The sequence below is a fragment of the Capricornis sumatraensis genome, chromosome X (assembly GCF_032405125.1).
Source record: "Capricornis sumatraensis isolate serow.1 chromosome X, serow.2, whole genome shotgun sequence".
NCBI lineage: Eukaryota > Metazoa > Chordata > Mammalia > Artiodactyla > Bovidae > Capricornis > Capricornis sumatraensis.
Window position 1 is genome coordinate 107,620,569 of NC_091092.1, and position 22,005 is coordinate 107,642,573.

Below are 22,005 nucleotides of genomic sequence, written 5' to 3' on the forward strand. Positions count from 1 at the left end.
AAAAACATCTATTTCTGCTTCATTGACTATGCCAAAGACTTTGAATGCATGGATCACAATAAATTGTGGAAAATTCTGAGAGAGATGGGAATACCAGACCACCTGACCTGCCTCTTGAGAAATCTGTATGCAGGTCAGGAAGCAACAGTTAGAACTGGACATGGAACAACAGACTGGTTCCAAATAGGAAAAGGAGTACGTCAAGGCTGTATATTGTCACCCTGCTTATTGAACTTCTATGCAGAGTACATCATGAGAAATGCTGGGCTGGAAGAAGCACAAGCTGGAATCAAGATTGCTGGGAGAAATATCAATAAACTCAGATATGAAAATGACACCACTCTTATTGCAGAAACTGAAGAAGATCTAAAGAGCCTCCTGATGAAAGTGAAAGAGGAGAGTGAAAAAGTTGGCTTAAAGCTCAACATTCAGAAAACGAAGATCATGGCATCTGGTCCCATCACTTTATGGCAAATAGATGGGGAAACAGTGGAAACAGTGTCAGACTTTATTTTTCTGGGCTCCAAAATCACTGCAGATGGTGACTGCAGCCATGAAATTAAAAGACGCTTACTCCTTGGAAGGAAAATTATGACCAACCTAGACAGCATATTAATAATCAGAGACATTACTTTGCCAACAAAGGTCTATCTAGTCAAGGCTATGGTTTTTCCAGTGGTCATGTATGGATGTGAGAGTTGGACTATAAAGAAAGCTGAGCACCAAAGAATTGATGCTTTTGAACTGTGGTGTTGGAGAAGACTCTTGAGAGTCCCTTGGACTGCAAGGAGATCCAACCAGTCCATCCTAAAGGAAATCAGTCCTGAATATTCATTGGAAGGATTGATATTAAAGCTGAAACTCCAATACTTTGGCCACCTGATGTGAAGAGCTGACTCATTGGAAAAGACCCTGATGCTGGGAAAGATTGAAGGCAGGAGGAGAAGGGGATAACAGAGGATAAGAAGGTTGGATGGCACCACCGGCTCGATGGACATCAGTTTGGGTAAACTCAGAGTTGGTGATGGACAGGGAGGCCTGGCTTGCTGCAGTCCATGAGATTGCAAAGAATTGGACACTACTGAGTGACTGAACTGAACTGAACTGAATGATGAAAAGCAATAAAAGAATCAAAAAAATCAACTTTATTCCAAACAGTCTGAGGTGAAAGGGAGGCTCTTGAGGAAGTTCTTAATGGAAGACATAATTTATCTGAATAGAATCAAAAATAGATAGTGAGAGAAAGGCAAAGACAGCTTTAAAGAGTTAAGAAAAGAATGAAGAGCTGATCATATGCACTATGGGAAACCAGATAAGGAGTTAACAAGGCATTAATAAAAGGATTTGCCAGTATAAGGTTTCAGGGAATGTTTCTTTGTATATGGAAAACGCTTTTATAGCCCATTTATGATTTGCGAAGTTTCTAAATTAGTTTCAAAAGCTCTACCTTATCTCAAACCCACTGAAGGTTGAAATGTGGTTTAAGGTGAGGCAAGAAGGGTGGGGAAATCTAGTGGAGAGTAAATGAGTCTCAAGGCTGAAAGGAAACATACAACACCAAAAAGACAAGAAAATCATCATCTTCAAATATATGACTCTCCTCTTTCTAGCGGCTGTTTTCAGGTCTCCTAACATCTTGTTTGTGGACTGGAAATCAACACACTGTAACAACAAAACCTATTCATACCTCTCTTAGAGGCAATTGTACCACCGTCCAAGAAGCTATCTAGTTCACACAGCATTTACTGAAACTCTTTCCTTCCTCACCCTGTGAATGTGGTCTGAGCCTTCAATATCTTTAAGGCATTCATGGAGAAGTTATTCATGATTTTTATTAGTGAGTTCAAAGGTACACCTTACTTAACACTTTTTGCAAAGTGCAAATTTGTGGACTAGAGCAAAGTAAAGTTAAACTTCTATGAACAAGGTCAGTAACATACGAAAAGACAGAAGTATCCCAGGATGGAGGCATACAGTTCAGTTCTTGATAGAAGTCTAAAGCAATGCCATTAAAAGAGGCTGTTGTTGTTGTTTTTTAAATGTCAAGAAAAGATGGACCGCTAACATTAAAAGAGAAAAATAGTCTGAGAGGTATATTTTAGGTAATTTTATCCATCAACATATGTGAGAAAGGGACATAGAAGCTGGAGCTCAGAACTCCATGAGCCTGGTTCTGGATCTGGCCACGCTTTTCCTTGGATGCAACATTTCAGTACATCTGTATCTCACCCTTCTAATTCTTAATGCATGAATCAATCCTTTGACTATGAATATACTATATAATGATGTCACTAAAAGTTAATAAATTATCACATGGAGTACATACTCATTTTTAGTATACAATTCACTCTACATCATGAACTTTTTTTTTTTTAACACATGTCATTCAAGGTATAATGTAAAAGTGAAATTTCTGGTCCTACATCTTAAGAAATCTAGAAACATGGCTTAACCAAGGTGTATTTTAATTTCCTTGAACCTGTCAAAGGAACATGTAACAAAATCATATTGTCTGGAAACTTGCTATGCTGATGTTTCTCATTTTCATTAAATACTAACCCAGCATTTCCTTTGTGCCAGTTCCTGTACAATAACACAATAATAATTAACTCAACGAGTTTCTCATTATTAGAGAACGGACAGGTTCTGCTATGACCCCCATTTTACAGATGAGAGAACCGAGAGGCTGAGAAGATTACCTAACTTCACCAAAGTTAACAGAGCCAGGACTCAAATCCAGGCAGCCGAACCCCAAAGTATATGCTGGCAGCCACTATCATGCTGTTTCTCATGAAAGAAACACTGCATTTGGAACTTAAAATGTTATGTCCAAAGTCATTATTTTAGATGTCTTTCTTTTTTAACATTTTATAATAGTGTAGAGTATAAACCTATTATTCTTCACTGTCAGATACAAAGGAATCTACATTTAAATATCTTACCAGTTATCTTTGCTATCGCAGAAAAGAACATTGGTGAAAAATGACACAGGTTTAGATGACTTGAAGCTGAGACAGCAGGTGAGTGCAGCATTAATTCCAATGGAAGAGCCCACAATGACTCCGCCTTTTGGAAAATTCACAGAAAGTGGTTGAATCTCATTACCATTAAGAAGCTTTACTGGGGATAAGTGGACACTTAAAGTTGAATCCCTGTTTAAAATTAAAAAAAATAATTAGCTCAAAGTATGTGCAGGTAATTGGGTTTAAATGTGCTTTCCTCTGTTTTTTGAATCATTAGAAAAATTAAAACAAATATTTATAATAACATGCCCAATTCCTAAATATATTTTTATATCATCTCTCATTTTCTGGTCACAATATAAGTAAAATTGATAATATGCTAATCTGCATGAGATGATGAAAAATTCATTTTGTCCTCTCAGGATTAAAAAACAGGGTTTAAATGCCTGATCAAGTACAATGTGTTTTTAGTCACAGCCATGATAAAAAGAGTATTGTTTTAAATGTCTTAACAAAAATTTATTAAAAATCATCCCTTTAAAAGCTAAAGCTTTATTGGATGTAGACTAAGTATTATTAACAAATACATATACACATACCTATTTTTAATCTGTATACAATTAAGCACTATACATATATGACATGAATATTTTTCAATCATTACTATTAAAATAGTCTATTAATACTTAATGTTCACATATTTCATTAGATATTATACACTATACATTTTATTTAGTATATATACATTTCATTTAGTATATACTATACATTTCATTTCATATAGTATATAGTACGTATACTAATTATACTATACTAATATGTACTATACTATATATACTAATATACTACATAGTATACTATAGACTGTATTTCATTATATACTATAATTTAGCAAGTTTTAAAGTGTTTGTGATTTTTAATACCATAGTATATAGTACCCACTTCTTTTTTTAAGGTTTATTTATTTACTTATTTAGTTTTAGCTATGCTTGGTCTTGGTTGCTGTGTGGGCTTTCTCTAGGTGTGAAGAGTGGAAGCCACTCTCTAGTTGAGGTGTGTGAGCTTCTCATTGTGGTGGTTTCTCTTGTTGCAGAGCATGTGCTCTGGGTAAACAGGCTTCAACAGCTGCAGCCTGTGGGTTCTAGTGCACTGGCTCAGTAGTTTGTGGCACATGGGCTTAACTGCTCTGCAGCATGTGGGATCTTCCAGCACCAGGGATCAAACCAGTATCCTGTATATTGCAAGGTGAATTCTTTACCACTGGACCACCAGTTCAGTTCAGTTCAGTCACTCAGTCGTGTCCAACTCTTTGCAACCCCATGAACCGCAGCATACCAGGCTTCCCTGTCCATCACCAACTCCCAGAGTCCACCCAAACCCATGTCCATTGAGTCGGTGATGCCATCCAACCATCTTATCCTCTGACATCTCCTCCTCCTGCCTTCATTCCTTCCTGGCATCAGGGTCTTTTCAAATGAGTCAGTTCTTCACATCAGGTGGCCGAAGCATTGGAGTTTCAGCTTCAGCATCAGTCCTTCCAATGAATATTCAGGACTGATTTCCCTTAGGATGGACTGGTTGGATCTCCTTGCAGTCCAAGGGACTCTCAAGGATCTTCTCCAACACCACAGTTCAAAAGCATCAGTTCTTTGGTGCTCAGCTTTCTTCACAGTCCAACTCTCACATCCATACATGACCACTGGAAAAACCATAGCCTTGACTAGACAGACCTTTGTTGACAAAGTAATGTCTCTGCTTTTTAATATGCTGTCTAGGCTGGTCATAATTTTCCTTCCAAGGAGTAAGCGTCTTTTCATTTCATGGCTGTAATCATCATCTGTATATTGCAAGGTGAATTCTTAACCAATGGACCACCAGGGAAGCCCTGTGGTCCCTTCCCCTTCTAATTTTAATTCGTACTTGATAACTTTTAGCTGTCAATAAATATTTCACTGTATTACTTTGCTATATTATATATGCGGGTTCCTATAGCAAATACGACATGCTATCAAATATGAATCCTATTTCCCTAGTATTTTAATTAGAATGATTATTCAGCTAATTAACTAGAAAAAGTAAAGCTCTCAACTTGAACTAGTTTGAACTGATGGTTCACTGGATAAAACATGAAAAAGCAGTTTATAAATCAAGTTTGAGTCCAATTCTGTTGCTAATTAAGTATTGTCTTTGGATAAGTCATTAACAACTATTAGTTTTATTGCATATATAATAAAAGGCTACAGTCGCTTTTACATGTTCATTTCATTATATCATGTTAAGACTCTGATTTTAACTTGAAGTACTTTTAAAATTGATACCATTATACATTGATTCAAAAGCTGAAAGAGTAAAGATTAATTCATATATGAGACAATGTTCGTTGACAAAAAAGTAATTTATAGCACAATATAATTCAAGTCATTTCTATTTCCTATTCAAGCAACAGAGTTTAATATCTACTTATAAGATTGGATCTTAAAAAAAATTGTGAATCCCAGAGTTGCCAAGTTAATGTTGAAGAACTACACTCTCTCACAAAATGGCATTTAGAGCAGTTCCCTGAGGCACAAGTAAGCACTCATCATATCTTGTAAGCCAAATGTTAGAAGCCAATGGCCATTCTGCGCTTTTCAACTTTGATGATTTTCATTGATTTCTGTCACACTCGGAACTTGTTTTCTCTGGATCTCAGAATGATTAACTGCAAAAAAATGTATTGAACCAGAGAAACTCTGAAGTGGGTCTAAGATTTGGTAGTTTACGAAAATAATGGTACACAAATCCCCACAATTTATAAATTTTTAACATGCCAATTGACCACTCTTTACATCTATTTCTTTGTATCTATAGAGAGGCATATATTTTTAAATATAAATTTGTTTCATTGTCTTTTTTTGTGATTTTATATATAGGATATCAATATATGCAGCCTTCTTTGAATTTCTTTTAATTAATCTCAGTATTTTGTTTTCTAAGATTCCTAATACAGTTGTCTTATTAAAATTCCTCCACATCACAGATATGGAGTATTTATTCATGTGCATATATATCACAAATTAATTATACCCTCACATGTCACTGGAAATTTGTGTAGTTCCCAGATTTCACTATTCTGAATAATACAACTATGAATAATTTCAAACATACCTTGTAGTACACATGTGAAAGAGTTCTTAAGTATAGTTGATTTGCAATGTTATTTTCAGATATATAGCATACTGATTCAACACTTATGTTATTATAAAATATTATAGTCCCTGTGTTGTAAAATATATCTTTGTAGATTGTTTATTTTATACATAGTGGTTTGTAGCTTTTAATCCACTTCCCTTATCTTGACCCTTCCCCATCACTATTTTTTCCTCTGTATCTATAAATCTGTTTCTCTTTTGTTATACTTGTTTTATTTTTTAGATTCTACATATAAGTGGAAAGATACAGTATCTGTCTTTGTCTGACTTACTTCACTAAGCATAATACCTTCCAGGCCCATCCATGTTTGCTGTGAGTGGTGAAATTCAATTCTTTTTTATGGCCAAATAATATTCTATTGAATATGTAGAATATACACACATCTTCTTTATCCATTAGTCTATCGATGGGCACTCAGGTTGCTCCCATACCTTGGCTATTATAAATAATGTTGCTATGAACACCGGGGTGCATGTATCTTTTCGAATTAGCATTTTTGTTTTCTTTGGATATATACCCAGATGTGGAATTACTGTGTCATATGATAATTCTATTTTTAATTTTTTGAGGACCCATCATGCTGTGTGCCACAGTGGCTGTAGCAATGCCCACTCCCACCAAAAGTAAACTAGAGTTCCCTTTTCTCCATATCCTCGGCAACATTTATTATTCGTTGCCTTTTTGACAACAGCCATTCTGATAAGTATGAGGTGATACCTCATTTTGGTTTTGATTTGCATTTCCTTGATGCATTTTTCTTTTATATACTGTGAAGTGGAAATTTTGCGCTGTGAAATATGCAGATATTACACCTTACATAGTATTATCTATTGTGTTCTTACTCACTGATAATCTAACTGGTAGCCTGACTTCCTAACGATTGCCTACCTAGGACAAGCAAAATGATATTTTGCTGTAGTCACTAATTCTTACTTTCAAGTTTACAAAGAGGTCCATTACTGTATATTTTTTTCATGTTTTATATTTTATCTGTGAAATATCTATTGAAACTTTTTGTCAACATTTCTGTTATTTGATATTTTTCTGGTTAATTCTTATCATTTATTTTACTGTTAGCATAATTTTAAGTCATGTTTAAGAAATCTTTCTCTACCCACAGACATTAAAATTGTTTTCTTTTTTTACATTTTGCCTTTTAATCGATATGTAATAAATTTTCATGTATTAAGTAGACAGGAATCCAGTTTGAACTATTTCATACAGTTAATTATCTCAGCACCATTTATTGAATAGTACTCTTTTACTCCAAAGATCTATACTGCCTTTGTCATATATTCAGTATCTGTCCATGTGTGGGCCGTTTTCAAGTCTACTGGATTCCTTTGCTCATTTAATCTATCTCTGCATCACTGTGACATTGATTCACTCTTGGTATTTGGGGAGGCAAGCCTTTCTCACCTTCTTCTTCTTCAGGGGTGGTGTGGCTATTCTTGACCCTTGATTTTTCCTTATAAGATTTAGAATTTTACTCGTCAACCTTGATAAAAATTTTTATTTGAATTTTTATTGCAGTTGCATGAAAAATCTAAGTTGATTTGTGGAAAACTGTGCTTTTTACAATCCTGAATATCACAATTCATGAATATGGTATAAATCTTCATTTATTTATGAGTTCTTCAATTTAAGATTTAAAATTTTCTCCATATAGCCACATACAATTCTTCCGATTACCTTCAATTGTTAATGTTTTTAAGGATAATAGTTTTACAGTTGGATGTTCAAAAGTTGTGTGCTGAAATACTATTGAACTTTAAATACTGGACTTACATTTTTTTTATCTTGATAAATGATCTTCATAGCTTTAAATATCTATATATACATTCTTTTCATTTCCTATATGGAAAATCTCCTAATCAACAGATAATGGTGGTTCTGAAACTTATTTTCCTATCCTTACATATTTTATTTCTCTTAACTTCCAGCATGGACTAGGTTCTCTAGTAAAACATGTTTGAGAGACAGTGATAATAGGCATCCTTGCCTCTTCTATTTTATTTAAAGGTAATTTATATTTCAGTATCCATAATAATGTCTCCTCTAGGTTTATGACAGAAAACTTTGCCAACTTAAATAACTTCTCTTTTATTACTGTTTAAGAGTTTTATAATAAATTATTTTTGAATTTTGTCAAATGCTTTTTTTTTTCCTGCATCTATGGAAATGATCATAATCACTATTTTAATGTAATGTAAATCAATATTTTAACTTGGTGGTTCTTAACTAGGAATGGTTTTGCTCCCAAGAAGAAATGTAGCAATGTGTGGAGACTTTTTATTAGTACTTTTTTTCTTTCACAACCGCTGGGTTCGGGGGGAGGCTGCTTAATATCCTACAAAGTATAGGAGAGACTTTAATAAAAAAGGAATTATTATCCTCAAAATATCAAGAGTTCTGAAGTTTAGAAACCCCACTATATTTTAATCTTTTTGTCCTTACATTTGTCCATAAATACTTTTAAAAATAGGAAGTTGGAATTTTTTCTTATTCACTCTAAGAGCCTCTGTCTTTTAACTGGTCAATTTATTTATATTCCATTGCATCACTCAACTATTTTGAGTTTTTGCCATCATTTTTGTTTCAGTTTCCCCTTCATTTAAAAAGCGTGCTTCTCTTGTAAAGTTAACAGAAGGTTTGTTTGTTTTTATGTTTAGGTTTAATGGATGCCCTTAAAGTTTAACCTTACATGCTTTATTTTAAAATTTCTAAAAGTTATATTTGGTTCATTTTACAATCTATATTATACAATCCCATGTTAATTACTAATTTTTATAATGGCATCTTTTATTTTAACAAATTATTTATACTTTATATCTGATAAATCCAATATCTGAATTACTTAAGAGTCTAAATCTTAAGACTCTTTGTGCTGACTCTAAGTTATGGTGTCTTCCCTCCTGGTGAGTTTTGTAATGCTTGACACTGCCCCGTCTGGTTGTTAGCAATCTGTGAAAACTGAAATATAGGCCAAAATTGAGGATGGCTTCGTTTTGAGTAGAAATTTCTGTTCACTTCATGAACAGGAGTATCAATATCATTTGGAAACTTATTAGAAATACAAATTACTATATCCCATTCCAGGCTTACTGAATCATAAATTCTAGATATAATATGTAATAACCTCTGCTTCTGAAAAATCCATCGGAAAATTCTGATATATATATATATATATAAGCTTAAGAACCACTGATCTAGAGAAGATTTGCTTGTTTCTACTGAAAGATAGAAGGACTTACTGACATGGAATCATTTTAGCCTCTTCCAGTGTCCCTGGATTAATCCAGGAATCTGAGATTAAGTTTTCCTATCTTGAAATTGTCTTAAGATTTAAAAACAAGCCTATATTTGGTATGTTAATCCAGTTCACCACTCCTACTCTGGTTTCAGTTTATAAGTATGTATTGTTTTGGTTTGCTCTCAGTCCTTTAGAAACCTCCCACACTTCTCAGTACTCCAACAGTTTTATACACACACACACACACACACACACACACACGCACACACACACACACACACACACACACACACACACACACGCTCTATCTGTTTTGTAATGTGAGGACTCATAATGTATCTAGTCCAATAGAGTACTGGGACTTGAACTGTTTATCAATTTTTAAAAAATGCAAACAGATGACATTTCTCTATAGCATGTGCACTATGATAGAATTCAAGAGTCCTGTTCCTTGGTGTATAAACTGCATAATTCTCATTCCTTGGATGGCAGAACCTATAAATATGATGAGACACTACTTTGATGATTAAGTTATGCTATATGGCAATAGCAAAGGGACCTTCCATATGTAATGAAGATCCCTAGCTAATGGAATTTGAGTAAGCAAAAGAGAGACAATCATGGGTGAATCAAATTTAATCAGGTGAGAGAGAAAAGTCAAAGAGATGGTATGTATACTTCTGGCTTTGAATGAATTAAATACCACGTTGTAAGAAGGGAACCACATGTTTAGGACCTGAGGGTGGCCCATAAGAGCTGAGAGTTGCCCAAGCAGCCAGCCAAAAAATGACGTCTGAGTCCTACAACTACAAGGATTAATTCTGCCAACTTGGAGGAGGACTGAGCCACAGATGGTGTGCTGCTGTAGTCCAAGCCTGATTGCTGCCTACTGAGATCTTAAGCGGCAAACACTAAACCAACCCGGACTACTGACCACTGATGAAACTTTAGAACAAATTCATGTTTTAAAACGGAGTTTTGGACTCTGAGGGAGAGGGAGAGGGTGGGATGATGTGGAAGAATGGCACTGAAACATGTATACTATCATGTAAGAAATGAATCGCCAGTCTATGTTCGATGCAGGATACAGGATGCTTGGGGCTGGTGCACGGGGATGATCCAGAGAAATGATATGGGGTGGGAGGTGGGAGGGGGGTTCAGGATTGGGAACTCATGTACACCTGTGGCGGATTCATGTCAATGTATGGCAAACCAATACAGTATTGCAAAGTAAAATAAAGTAAAAATAAAATTTTTAAAAATAAATAAATAAATAAAGAGAGTCACCATTTAAAAAAATAAATAAATAAAAGGCACTAGATCTGTGGTAACTGATCATAGAGTAGAAGAAAAGTAATACACTGAAGTTTTAAGCTTGCTTTTTAAATCACAAAATTAGACATATCAAAAATTTCTATAAGAAAATTTAAAAACTGAGATAACTAAATGAGCTCTTGGGGTTTTTTTAATTTAAATGTACAGTAACTATTTTAAAAGTTCACTCCATCTATAGAAACAGTCAGACATTGCTCATGACTCGTATAATACATACAGAAACAAAAAAGTACTTGAAGAAGATGTGGTGAATTCACATTAGGTGTTTACCTGAAATAGTTCTGAGGTAAAATGTTGACATCCATCACGGCTGGTACATCCAAAGGAACAGGAGTAAAAAATACGAAAGGAGGAACAAATAATAACCTGGGTGATTTTATCTCTCCAACCAGATGTAACATTCGATAGCAAACTGGATTATCGTTTAAATGAATAGGGATATCAGCTGTGTATTCTCTAGGCTGTTCTAATGAAAGAAAAACATTTTAAAAGTATTTTAGATTAGTGCACACACAGCAAAAAAATTATATAATTTAAACCTTACTAAATATTAAGATGTACTATGAAGTTACAGTTTAGTGGAGCAGAATAGATTACCTGGAAACTGAATTTATCCTGCTAAGGAACTTAAGACATGTAATGAGGTGTCACGGAAATAAAACTCTTTTAAAGAACACTCTGTGTAGAAATAGAGCATGTTCCCTTAAAACAGATTTTCATTATTATGGGAAAATACATATACCTTGGGGACACAGTACAACAGGTCTTCTATTTTTTAATTGCTTTCTGTGCCTTAACAGGAGCTACCCATCTCTTTAGTACAGGCAGTATGAAGATGAGGTCAGATAACTGCCATAAGGATCTTAGGGGACTACTGAGAAAAGGATTTACTGAGAGGAAATGAACATACTTTCTCTCAGATTTTTAGGTTTATGAAAGGCTGTTAGGGTTGACTGGTTAATCTCACTTCGTAGGAAAAGATAGGAAATTACCACATGGCAACTCACAGGAGGAAAGGCAGTTTGTGCTGGAGAAAAGGGCTCAGCACAGAGGCAGCAGGCTGGTCTCAGACAACAGGTGCCATCACTGCAAGGTGCCAATGTCTTTTAAGACTCAAATCTCCAAGCATAAATCTCAAAGGCAGAAAAATATGATCTTGTGAGTATGAACTCAATGTTGTATTTTAGAATTAAAAAACTTACTGAATTCTGAATTTTGAATGGCCTGCTTTGAGATTATTTCTGGGTTTCAGAAAATGTAAAGGTTTCTGAGGTAATGGAGAATGAGGCTCCTAAGACCACTGTGGCTTCAATAATGTATGTTTTTAAGCCCAGGTATACCTTCTCTCTCATCTAAGAGGTAATTTATTTAAAACTGTTATAGGAATGCTTAATTTTTTTTAAGAGTTAGGATTGTATTTTATGGAGGGAACCAACAGGTTTGACTGCATGGGCTGAGTCTCACACTGAAAAAAAAGTCAAATGGAAATTTTTCTTATTTCCATCTAAAAGATCCAGACCACTTCATTTGGATATAAATGTTCATTAGGGACATAAAAGAAAAGCTCTGAATAGAAATACAGATGGTAGCTTTGGCTGGACTAGTTTTTATGCTATTTCTTTTAGTACCAGACACATTAGAAACTAAGAAGAAATTCACAGAAATAGACAATGAGATCTAATAAGTTTTACAAAGTAAACTTTAGGTTGCAGGGAATATTTGATGTTTTCTATCATATTTTCAGAGTTCTAAATTGAGGGAATAAAAAATAAAAATATTTTTAAAGTCTACTAATCACAGTATCTGATGTCTTCTCTCTCACCTATAAATCTACACTGAATATACCAGGCCAGGATAAAAGGTATGCTGGATGTAGATTTACTGCAACACTGTCTCACAGAATATTACTGAGAGCAAACACACAGCTTAATGAATGCTCAGGACCTTAAAAGTGGTAACAGGTTCTTATATTGCCTTTTCCATTGTTAACAGAGCTAATAACGGGTATTAGTAGTGTAAAACATGGTAGGGTCCAAGAGATCCAGGTGCAAGTGATTTACTGAGGGCGTGCTCTCAGAGGAACCTGTGGGTAAAGGAGGGAAGCAGAATAGGGAAGGGCAAGAAGCTGTGAGAAGGTGTCATTTTAGAATACAGACTCAACCTGATCTCATGGGGTCAGATGGGGTGTGGGGGAGTGGGTTGGGTTAAGTGATAAGACTAGTATTGGTTAGACTTAATTTCCTAGGTTATCTGTGCACAAGGCATCTTTCTGTTCAGTTCAGTCGCTCAGTCGTGTCCGACTGTGACCCCATGAACTGCAGCATGCCAGGCCTCCCTGTCCATCACCAACTCCCGGAGTCCACCCAAACCCATGTCCATTGAATTGGTGATGCCATCTAACCATCTCATCCTCTATCGTCCCCTTCTCCTCCTGCTCTCAATCTTTCTCAGCATCAGTGTCTTTTCAAATGAGTCAGCTCTCCGCATCAGGTGGCCAAAGTATTGTAGTTTCAGTTTCAGCATCAGTCCCTCCAATGAACACCCAGGACTGATCTCCTTTAGGATGGACTGGTTGGATCTCCTTGCAGTCCAAGGGACTCTCAAGGGTCTTCTCCAACAACACAGTTCAAAAGCATCAATTCTTCTGCTCTCAGCTTTCTTCACCGTCCAACTCTCATCCACACATGACCACTGGAAAAACCATAGCCTTGACTAGACGGTCCTTTGTTTGGCAAAGTAATGTCTCTGCTTTTTAATATGCTGTCTAGGTTGGTCATACTTCCTTCCAAGGAGTAAGCGTCTTTTAATTTCATGGCTGCAATCACCATCTGCAGTGATTTTGGAGCCCCGATAAATAAAGTCAGCCACTGTTTCCACTGTTTCCCCATCTATTTCCCATGAAGTGATGGGACCAGATGCCATGATCTTCATTTTCTGAATGTTGAGTTTTAAGCGGGGATGCTATATTGGAGCAAAGTTTTTGCATACTATCGACAAAAACTTGGTATTAATCTCAATTATATTTTAAAAACTAAGGTGTTAGTTGTATTTTTCAGGAAAAATCACCATGAAAATACCTCAAAATTTATGAAAGAAACAAGAGAAGTTAAATGTTAAACTAAAAGACATATAGAAAACAAATAACAAAAAGAAGTAAATCTTTCCTTTGCTTCATTAGTAATTAATCAGTAAAAGTAAAGTAATTCAATACAGCAACAAAAAGGCTGAGATAAGTAAAATTTAGATTAAAAAAAAAAAAAATCCAGGGCTTCCCTGACAACTATTTAGCTTATGCTCTAGAGCCCAGGAACCACAACTACTGAGCCCTCACACCTCAGCTACTGAAGCCACCTCAATGAGAAGCCCATGTAACTGCAACTAGAGAGTATCTCTCACTCTAAACTACAGAAAGCTCACAGAGCAACAAAGACCCAGCATAGCCAATAAATAAATAAATTATAAAAATAAAAACAATCCAAATCCATGTCATCTACAGGAGACACTTTTAGATTCAAAAAACAATTCAGTTGAAAGTAAAAGGACAGAAAAATAATATACATGCAAGTAGTAACTAAAAAGAGAACTGGAGTGACTGTAACAACAACAGAAAATAAATATTAAGAAAAGAATTGCTGCTGCTACTGCTAAGTCGCTTCAGTCGTGTCCGACTTGGTGCGAACCCATAGACGGCAGCCCACTAGGCTCTGCCGTCTCTGGGATTCTCCAGGCAAGAGCGCTGGAGTGGGTTGTCATTGCCTTCTCCAATGCACGAAAGTGAAAAAAGAAAGTGAAGTCGCTCAGTCTTGTCCGACTCTTAGCAACCCCACGGACCGCAGCCTACCAGGCTCCTCCGTCCATGGGATTTTCCAGGCAAGAGTACTGGAGTGGGTTGCCATTGCTACTATAGATAAATAAGGGTGCTGCTATATGTACTAATAACAGGATAAGCTACCAAGAAGAAATGTGAAGTAGTGAAGTGAAAGTTGCTCAGTTGTGTCCAACTCTTTGTGACCCCATGGGCTATACAGTTCATGGAATTCTCCAGGCCAGAATACTGGAGTGGGTAGCCTTTCCCTTCTCCAGGGGATCTTCCCAACTCAGGGATCGAACCCAGGTCTCCCACATTGCAGGCAGATTCTTTACCAGCTGAGCCACAAGGGAAGCCCAAGAATACTGGAGTGGGTAGCCTATCCCTTCTCCAGCAGATCTTCCCAATCTAGGAATTGAACCGGGGTCTCCTGCATTGCAGGCGGATTATTTATCAACTGAGCTATCAGGGAAGCCCATCAAGAATACAAAACAATTATAAACATATACATACTTAACAAAGCCACAAAGTACTTGAGAAAAATCTGATAGAATTGAAAGGAGAAATAAATAATTAAATAACAACCCTATAAAACTTCAACACACCACTCTCAATTGTGGGAAAGTCAAGTAGGTAGATCACTAAAGAAATAAAAAAACTTAAACATTATAAATGAAGTAGACCTAACACACATCTATGGAACATTTCCCCTAACAAAAGCAAAATACATTAACTTCTCAAGTGTATGTGGAACATTCTCTTGGGTAGATCATATTTTAGGGTATAAGGTGATCTGGTAAAGAATCCACCTGCAATGCAGGAGACCCCTGTTTGATTCCTGGGTCAGGAAGATCCTGTGGAGAAGGGAACAGCTACCCACTCCAGTATTCTGCCCTGGAGAATTCCATGGACTGTATAGTCCATGGAGTCACAAAGACTCAGAGATGACTGAGCAACTTTAACTCCATTAAAAAAAGACTAAAACCATATAAAGTATGCTCTGCAACAACAATGTAATAAAAATACAACTCAATAGTAAAGTGAAATATGGGAAATTCTCAAATACATGAAAATTAAACACCACACTCCACAAAAAAACTAATTGTTAAGAAATGGTAAGGTAAATTTAAAAAAAAATACTTTGAGATTCAAAGGAAAACAAAACATGCCAAAATTTATGTGATATACCTAAATCAGTGCTCAGAGTGAAATTTATAGCTATAAATGTCTATATATAAAAAGATGTTTCAAATCAATACCTAACACCTTGCACCCTAAGAGATAAGAAAAAAATTACAGCCAAACAAAGCAGAATAGAGAATATAGTAAATATTAGAACAGAAATTAATTGAATTTAAGCAAAGGAAAAAAATTAGGCAATCAAAATTTGGTCTTTGAAAATAACAAATTTTAAAAATCATTAGCAAGAATGACCAAGAAAAAAGAAAGAAAAGATTCAAAAATCATGAATAAAAAAGGGAAAATGCTAACTTTACAGAAATGTAATAAATGAATTATAAGAGAACACAATGTACAACTATATACAAACAGATAACCTAGAAGAAATGGATAAATTTCTAGAAAGATACAAACTACTTCAATTGATGAAAGAAGAAATATAAAATATGAATATACTTTAAGGGATCAAAGTAGGAATCAAAACATTTCCCACATGGAACAGCCAAAGCCGAAACAACTTCATTGGTGGAATTTACCAAACATTTCATGAATAATAAATATCAATCTTCATAAAAATAGAAATGAAGGGAATAAAATACTTCACAAGCCATTCTCTAAGACTAAGAGAAATAAAGAATCATGTTTATGGTTAGTTGATTTTCAACAAAGTACCAAGATAATTCGGGGGGGGGGGAGATATTTTTGTTCTTTCTTTAGTGATGCATATAAAAAAACACCATGATTGCTGGAAAAGCATATTATTCTTGAAGGGAAAAATTCAATTATATGCCTTTTTCTAGAAACTAGAAAAAATAATCTGTAATTCATTAGAAAATTAAAATGTGTAAAGCTTCCAAATTTTTTCAAATAGATATTTAATGAAAGAAAGGTACAGTTATATTTTTGCAATTAAAAAAACCAGGAAAGTAGAAATATAGATAAACAAACATTCTGGCCAGCTTTCCCCAAAGCAAGCAATCCATGTAAGTCAGAGGTTGCAATGCCTTTTCTGATACACCCTTAGAGGTCAGACACCATCACATCCATAATATCCCACAAGTCATATATTAACCTTATTTGATGTAAGAGGGGAGTATATAACAGCATGAACACCAGGAGGAAAGGATCAAAGGGAGACATTTATAATGATAGTTACTACAAAATTTTAGTAAGAAATTTCTTAAAACTATTTTAAGTACATATAATAATATAAAGTTTCATATACATAGTAAAAAAAATATGTGAATGATAAACTGATATAGAAATAACAAAAAATACAGGAAAAAAGTACCTACTTGGACAGAAATTTACAGCAACATTACATTCTTCATTTGGTTGCAGAGTTCCACTGAGTGTGCTAAATTTGAATATACCATCTTTGAAAAGTTTGCCAGTATTTCTAATATCCAAATTCCACTCCACATCTTTTCTTGAAGTATTATGTAAGACCAGATTCTGTTCACACATAAAAAAATAAAAGAAGGAATTTATAAAGATTACAATACGCAATCTAAAATTTAGTTTGTATTGCCATAGCAACTTGATGGTCCTATGCACAAAGTAAGCAATTAAAAGTGGTAATCACAGATAAAATGTTTTAAAAGTGAATGTTAGGCAAATAAAGAGGTACATGAATATGTTCATAGCCTGTTAACAACTATGAAAGTACTCAAAGGAGCTATGCTAGCTAGAAAGGATGCAGAGTAACAAGAACCTTCATTCATGATGCTAGAGTGCAAATCGGTACAGTCATGTTGGAAGACAGTTTGACAGCTTCTTATAATGCTAAACATACATTTACCAAATGACCCAGTAAATCTGGTCTTAATTATTTTCCTAAGCAAATTGAAAATTTATGTTTATACAAAAATCTGTATGTGAATGTTTACAATAGCTTTGTTCATAATCACCAACCACTGGAAGTCAAAACAAACGTGGTTTCTATCAACAAATGAATGCATAAACAAACTGTAGTACAGCCATAAAATAGGATAAAATTCAGTGATAAAACAAGTAAAATATTAATTCAAGTAAAAACATAAGTGAATATTACATATTTACTTAATTTTAAGTGAAAGATGCTGAGTCCAAATCTCTACATATTATATAATTAAATTACCTGTCAGTCTGGAAATGCAAAATTTTGTGGATGGAAAATAAAATCAATTGCTGCCAAATGTTGGTGGAAGGAGAAGTAGTTAATTGCCAAGGGGTTATAGAGAGATTTTTCAGTGTAATAAAACTCTTCTATATGGCATTGAAGTGGTAAACCCTTCTATACAATTTCCAAAAACCCAAACAATTATATACTGCAAGGAGTGGTCTTAAAGATATGAAAATTAAAGGAATCAACCAAGATGTCAGGGATCCCAGGATGGATTGAAGACTGTGACAAATTATATCACAAAAGAATGAAATAACCTCACTGAAGGTACTGGGTAAAGAATGGCCTATGTAATTCTGGAAAACTGTGTTTCGACTGGAAACTATATAAAGCTAAAGACAAAAGGATACTCTTTATAAACACTGTACTCTAGTTGGAAAATATGTTAATAATTCTAACAGAGTACAGGTTAAAAATCCTGAAACTTCTTTACTAAGTTCACCAGGGTTAAAAAATAAGTAAATACATTATAAATAAGAGAGTCAGACTTCTCATTGTCAGAGAAGAGTTAAAAATGAACAAGAGAGAAAGATGGAATGAACCTTGTGGTGCAGGATTAGAGTAAGAGCTATCAGTTAAAACTCATGTTTAGATAGACAGGTAGACAGGAAATAGTAGATATAAATAGATGATAGGCAGGTAGATAGATAGAAAAATTACCAACATATTTGTATTCATGGATTTTTACACATACAAATATTTCCTGGCACTATCTGCCAAAAGAACCTAGAACATGTGACACCACAGAAACAGCTAGCACACCTTGTATATAGACCTTGTTTTCTAAATACCATCCTCCCATAAAAGATACTGAGGTTTCTTTGAGAAAATGTTGACTCAAGAGCTAGAACAACTAAAATAAAAGTGACCCTGGACCATTTTGTAGTCATAGAAAGTAAGAGAAATGTTTAAAAATCATAAGGACAAGAGAAGGTCAAAGGGTCAATCTAAACGATGTTCTAATAGCCAAAGTTGGAACAATGTTAGCAGCATACGCAAAAATGAACATCGGATTAAAACTGACAGTAGGAAAGAAATATATGTGGGTTCATACTGACAAATAAATAGATAAAGGGAGGGAAGAAGGGAATAACCTTTCTTACAGAAAAATTCCAAATAATATACATAAATGTCCCCTCCAGAAGGTGGAGCTTGACCTCTACCCCTTGAGTTTGGGCTGAAATTGATGACTCACTTCCACAGTATAGGGAGTGCAAAGGGGGAAAATAGCCTCTCCAGCTTTACAGTAGAGAAACACGGTGTGTTTATTGATAACATGTACTCCTTTCACATGATGTGACAAAATGAACATTTCACCTATGTGGCATTCTTCCCCAAAGTCGATAGAAAATACGAATGGAGACCAGTCAGGTGAAAAATATAAGACAAACCAAAATTAAAGAACATTCTGAAAAAAACCACCAGACAGTATTCTTTAAAATTAACAAGGTCATAAAATATTAGCAAGTTTGAGAACCTATCATGTAATAGAAGAGACTAAATGCCATATGGTATGCTGGATTGGACCCTGGGCAGTAAAAGACCCTTAGTGAATAACTGGTGAAATCTGAATACAGTCTGTTGTTTAGCTAATAATATTTTACTAATGCTAATTTGTTAGTGTTAAAAAAATGTTTTCTGGTTGTATAAGGTGTTAACACTAGGGAAAGTTGTGTAAAGTGTATGCCAAATCTCTCTACACTGTCTTTGTGAAGTTCCTGTGAATCTGGGAGCTATGTACATGACTTGTATGCAGACTCATCTTTCCAGTGCTAATCATTATGAAAATAAAACCTTCAACCAGGTTTTTAAAAACCCTGTTCTTCAAAATTTGAAGAGTATAGAATGATCTATGTAATCATCACCACAATAAAATAGCATACTTTGTTTCTTTCAAGGCATGATTGATTTAAAATAATCAGGATTTTAAAAATGAGTCAATTTTATTTCCAGATGTCTGTATGTACTGAGACATCTATTTAGTCGTAATATTTGTGTACTCTGTAAGGAAGTTCCTTTGCACCTTGTAAAGAAAACATCTGTTTTTTTTTTCTTAACACAGAAGGTGGGCATGGTATCATACTAGTTATGTGAATGCCTCATTTTTCTCATTCTGAATTTGAGGAAATGGTAGCTCCAAAATACAATCCACTTCTTTCTATATCCTATCCTAATAATAGGATAGCACTCATCAAGGGAGAAACATTGGTTAATTAATTTAGTACATGTGGTGGTTTAGTCGCTAAGTCATGTCCGACTCTCATGACCCCATGGACTGCAGGCCCCCAGGCTCCTCTGTCCATGGGACATATCAGGCAAGAACACCGGAGTAGGTTGCCATTTCCTTCTCCAAGTATATGTAGTATTGTGTTATTTTTCTTTATCAATTCATCATAATGATACATGTACATAGTTCATACAAATAGTGAAAATATACTTATCAAAAAGTTGGCCCACTCAACTCTTCCTCATCAACAGTCCTGTTTCCCAGAAGCAACCAATTTTAACCAATTCTTATTTCAATTTTCTCTAAAATAGTTATAGCTAATTCTGTGTGATGCTAATATAGCTTACTTTAGGTTTTTTATTGCTTCCACAACAAATTACCACACAGTGGTTTAAAACAACACAAATGTGTCACATTAGAGTCTTATTGATTAGAAGGTCAATGCAAATATCACTGGACTAAAATCAAGAAGAATAAAACCACAAGACTAAAATCATAGAGGAACTATGATACTTTCCAGAGACTCTAGAGAAGAATCTGTCTTCCTGACATTTTCAGTTCTGATATATTCTTTGGCTGGTGGCCTCCTTGCACCAGCAACATCACATCTCTCTGACCTCTCTTCTGTCATCACAACTTCTGACCACAGTCAAGAAAAGTTCTCTGTTTATAACTTCTCATGTGATAAAACTGGGGTCACCTGCATAATCTCAGACAATCCCTCTTGCTCAGGATCATTAATCTTAATTACATTACACATCGGCAAAATGTCTTTTACAATATAAAGGATTCTATTCACAAATGCAGGAAAAGTGATGTAGAAGACAAAAAAGGAGCACTACAAATACAAATTTCTACAGTGTATGCCTGAGCTTCTTGCTTTTGTATGTCTTTGCCTTTTCAGATGGATTCATAATTAGAAGAAAGGCAGAAATATCTAATAAGAAAAACAGAGCAGATTATTATAGAAGTGACTATATCATATATCTGGACTTTTTCAATTTATATTATTGCCTCTTAGTTAATTTCCTCACCTGTATGAAACATATTTCATGTGAATTTTAACCATAGCTTCTATTTGTATAAAACAGATAACCATTCAATTTATTTTATATTTTAGTTTTATATTAAAAGATAAATATCTAAATGACTTTATATGTGTTTATATACTTTGATTATTACTTATGAGAAATATGCTCTCTCTCTCTCTCTACATATATATATACACACACACATATTCTTACAACACAGGGTTCAGAATAATCATCTTAATAAGGTAAAAACCACAATCAGAAAAAAAAAAATTGTAAACTGCATCAATTCTCTATACATACCTGAGTTTTTGTGACCCTGTTATTAGGATCCAGACTATGTAATGGGATTTCAAAGAAAAAATGAGTGCTGGATAATGTCAGTGGTGCTTGCAACACTGCAAAAGGAAAGAAAAAGTAAAGTGAAAGTGTCAGTTGCTCAGTCTGTCTGACTCTTTGCGACCTCAAGGACTGGATCCTGCCAGGATCCTCTGTCCATGGAATTCTCCAGGAAGAATAATGGGGTAGGTAGCCATTCCCTTCTCCAAGGGATCTTTCCGACTCAGGGATCAAACCCACACCTCCTGCATTGGCAGGCATATTCTTTACCATCTGAGTCACCAGGAAACATACTATTAAAATATTAATGACATAAGCTCACAGATAATTCTTACTTTACCTTAAGTTTTCTACCTATTGCTATATTTCCAGCCAGGGAACAAAATTATTTTTAAAAATATTTCAGGAATAACTTGGATTATCATATCTCTAAGTTCCAATTTTGTAATGGTAGTTAATTATAAGTAAATATAAAATGTACCCTTGAGACAATAAAAGAACATAAAATATACTA

The 22,005-nt window shown here is 34.8% G+C and overlaps 1 protein-coding gene across 1 annotated transcript in view; it reads right to left on the bottom strand.

The window, feature by feature from the left end:
- CFAP47 (cilia and flagella associated protein 47) overlaps positions 1–22,005 on the bottom strand; it is a 504,236-nt gene that overhangs the window by 369,652 nt on the left and 112,579 nt on the right. The window contains exons 23-26 of the mRNA XM_068963234.1: positions 21,456–21,550; positions 17,026–17,185; positions 11,014–11,209; positions 2,943–3,152 (exon numbers count right to left, since the gene is read on the bottom strand). Coding sequence (XP_068819335.1) covers positions 2,943–3,152; positions 11,014–11,209; positions 17,026–17,185; positions 21,456–21,550 — 661 coding nt within the window. The remainder of the gene's footprint in view (positions 1–2,942; positions 3,153–11,013; positions 11,210–17,025; positions 17,186–21,455; positions 21,551–22,005) is intronic.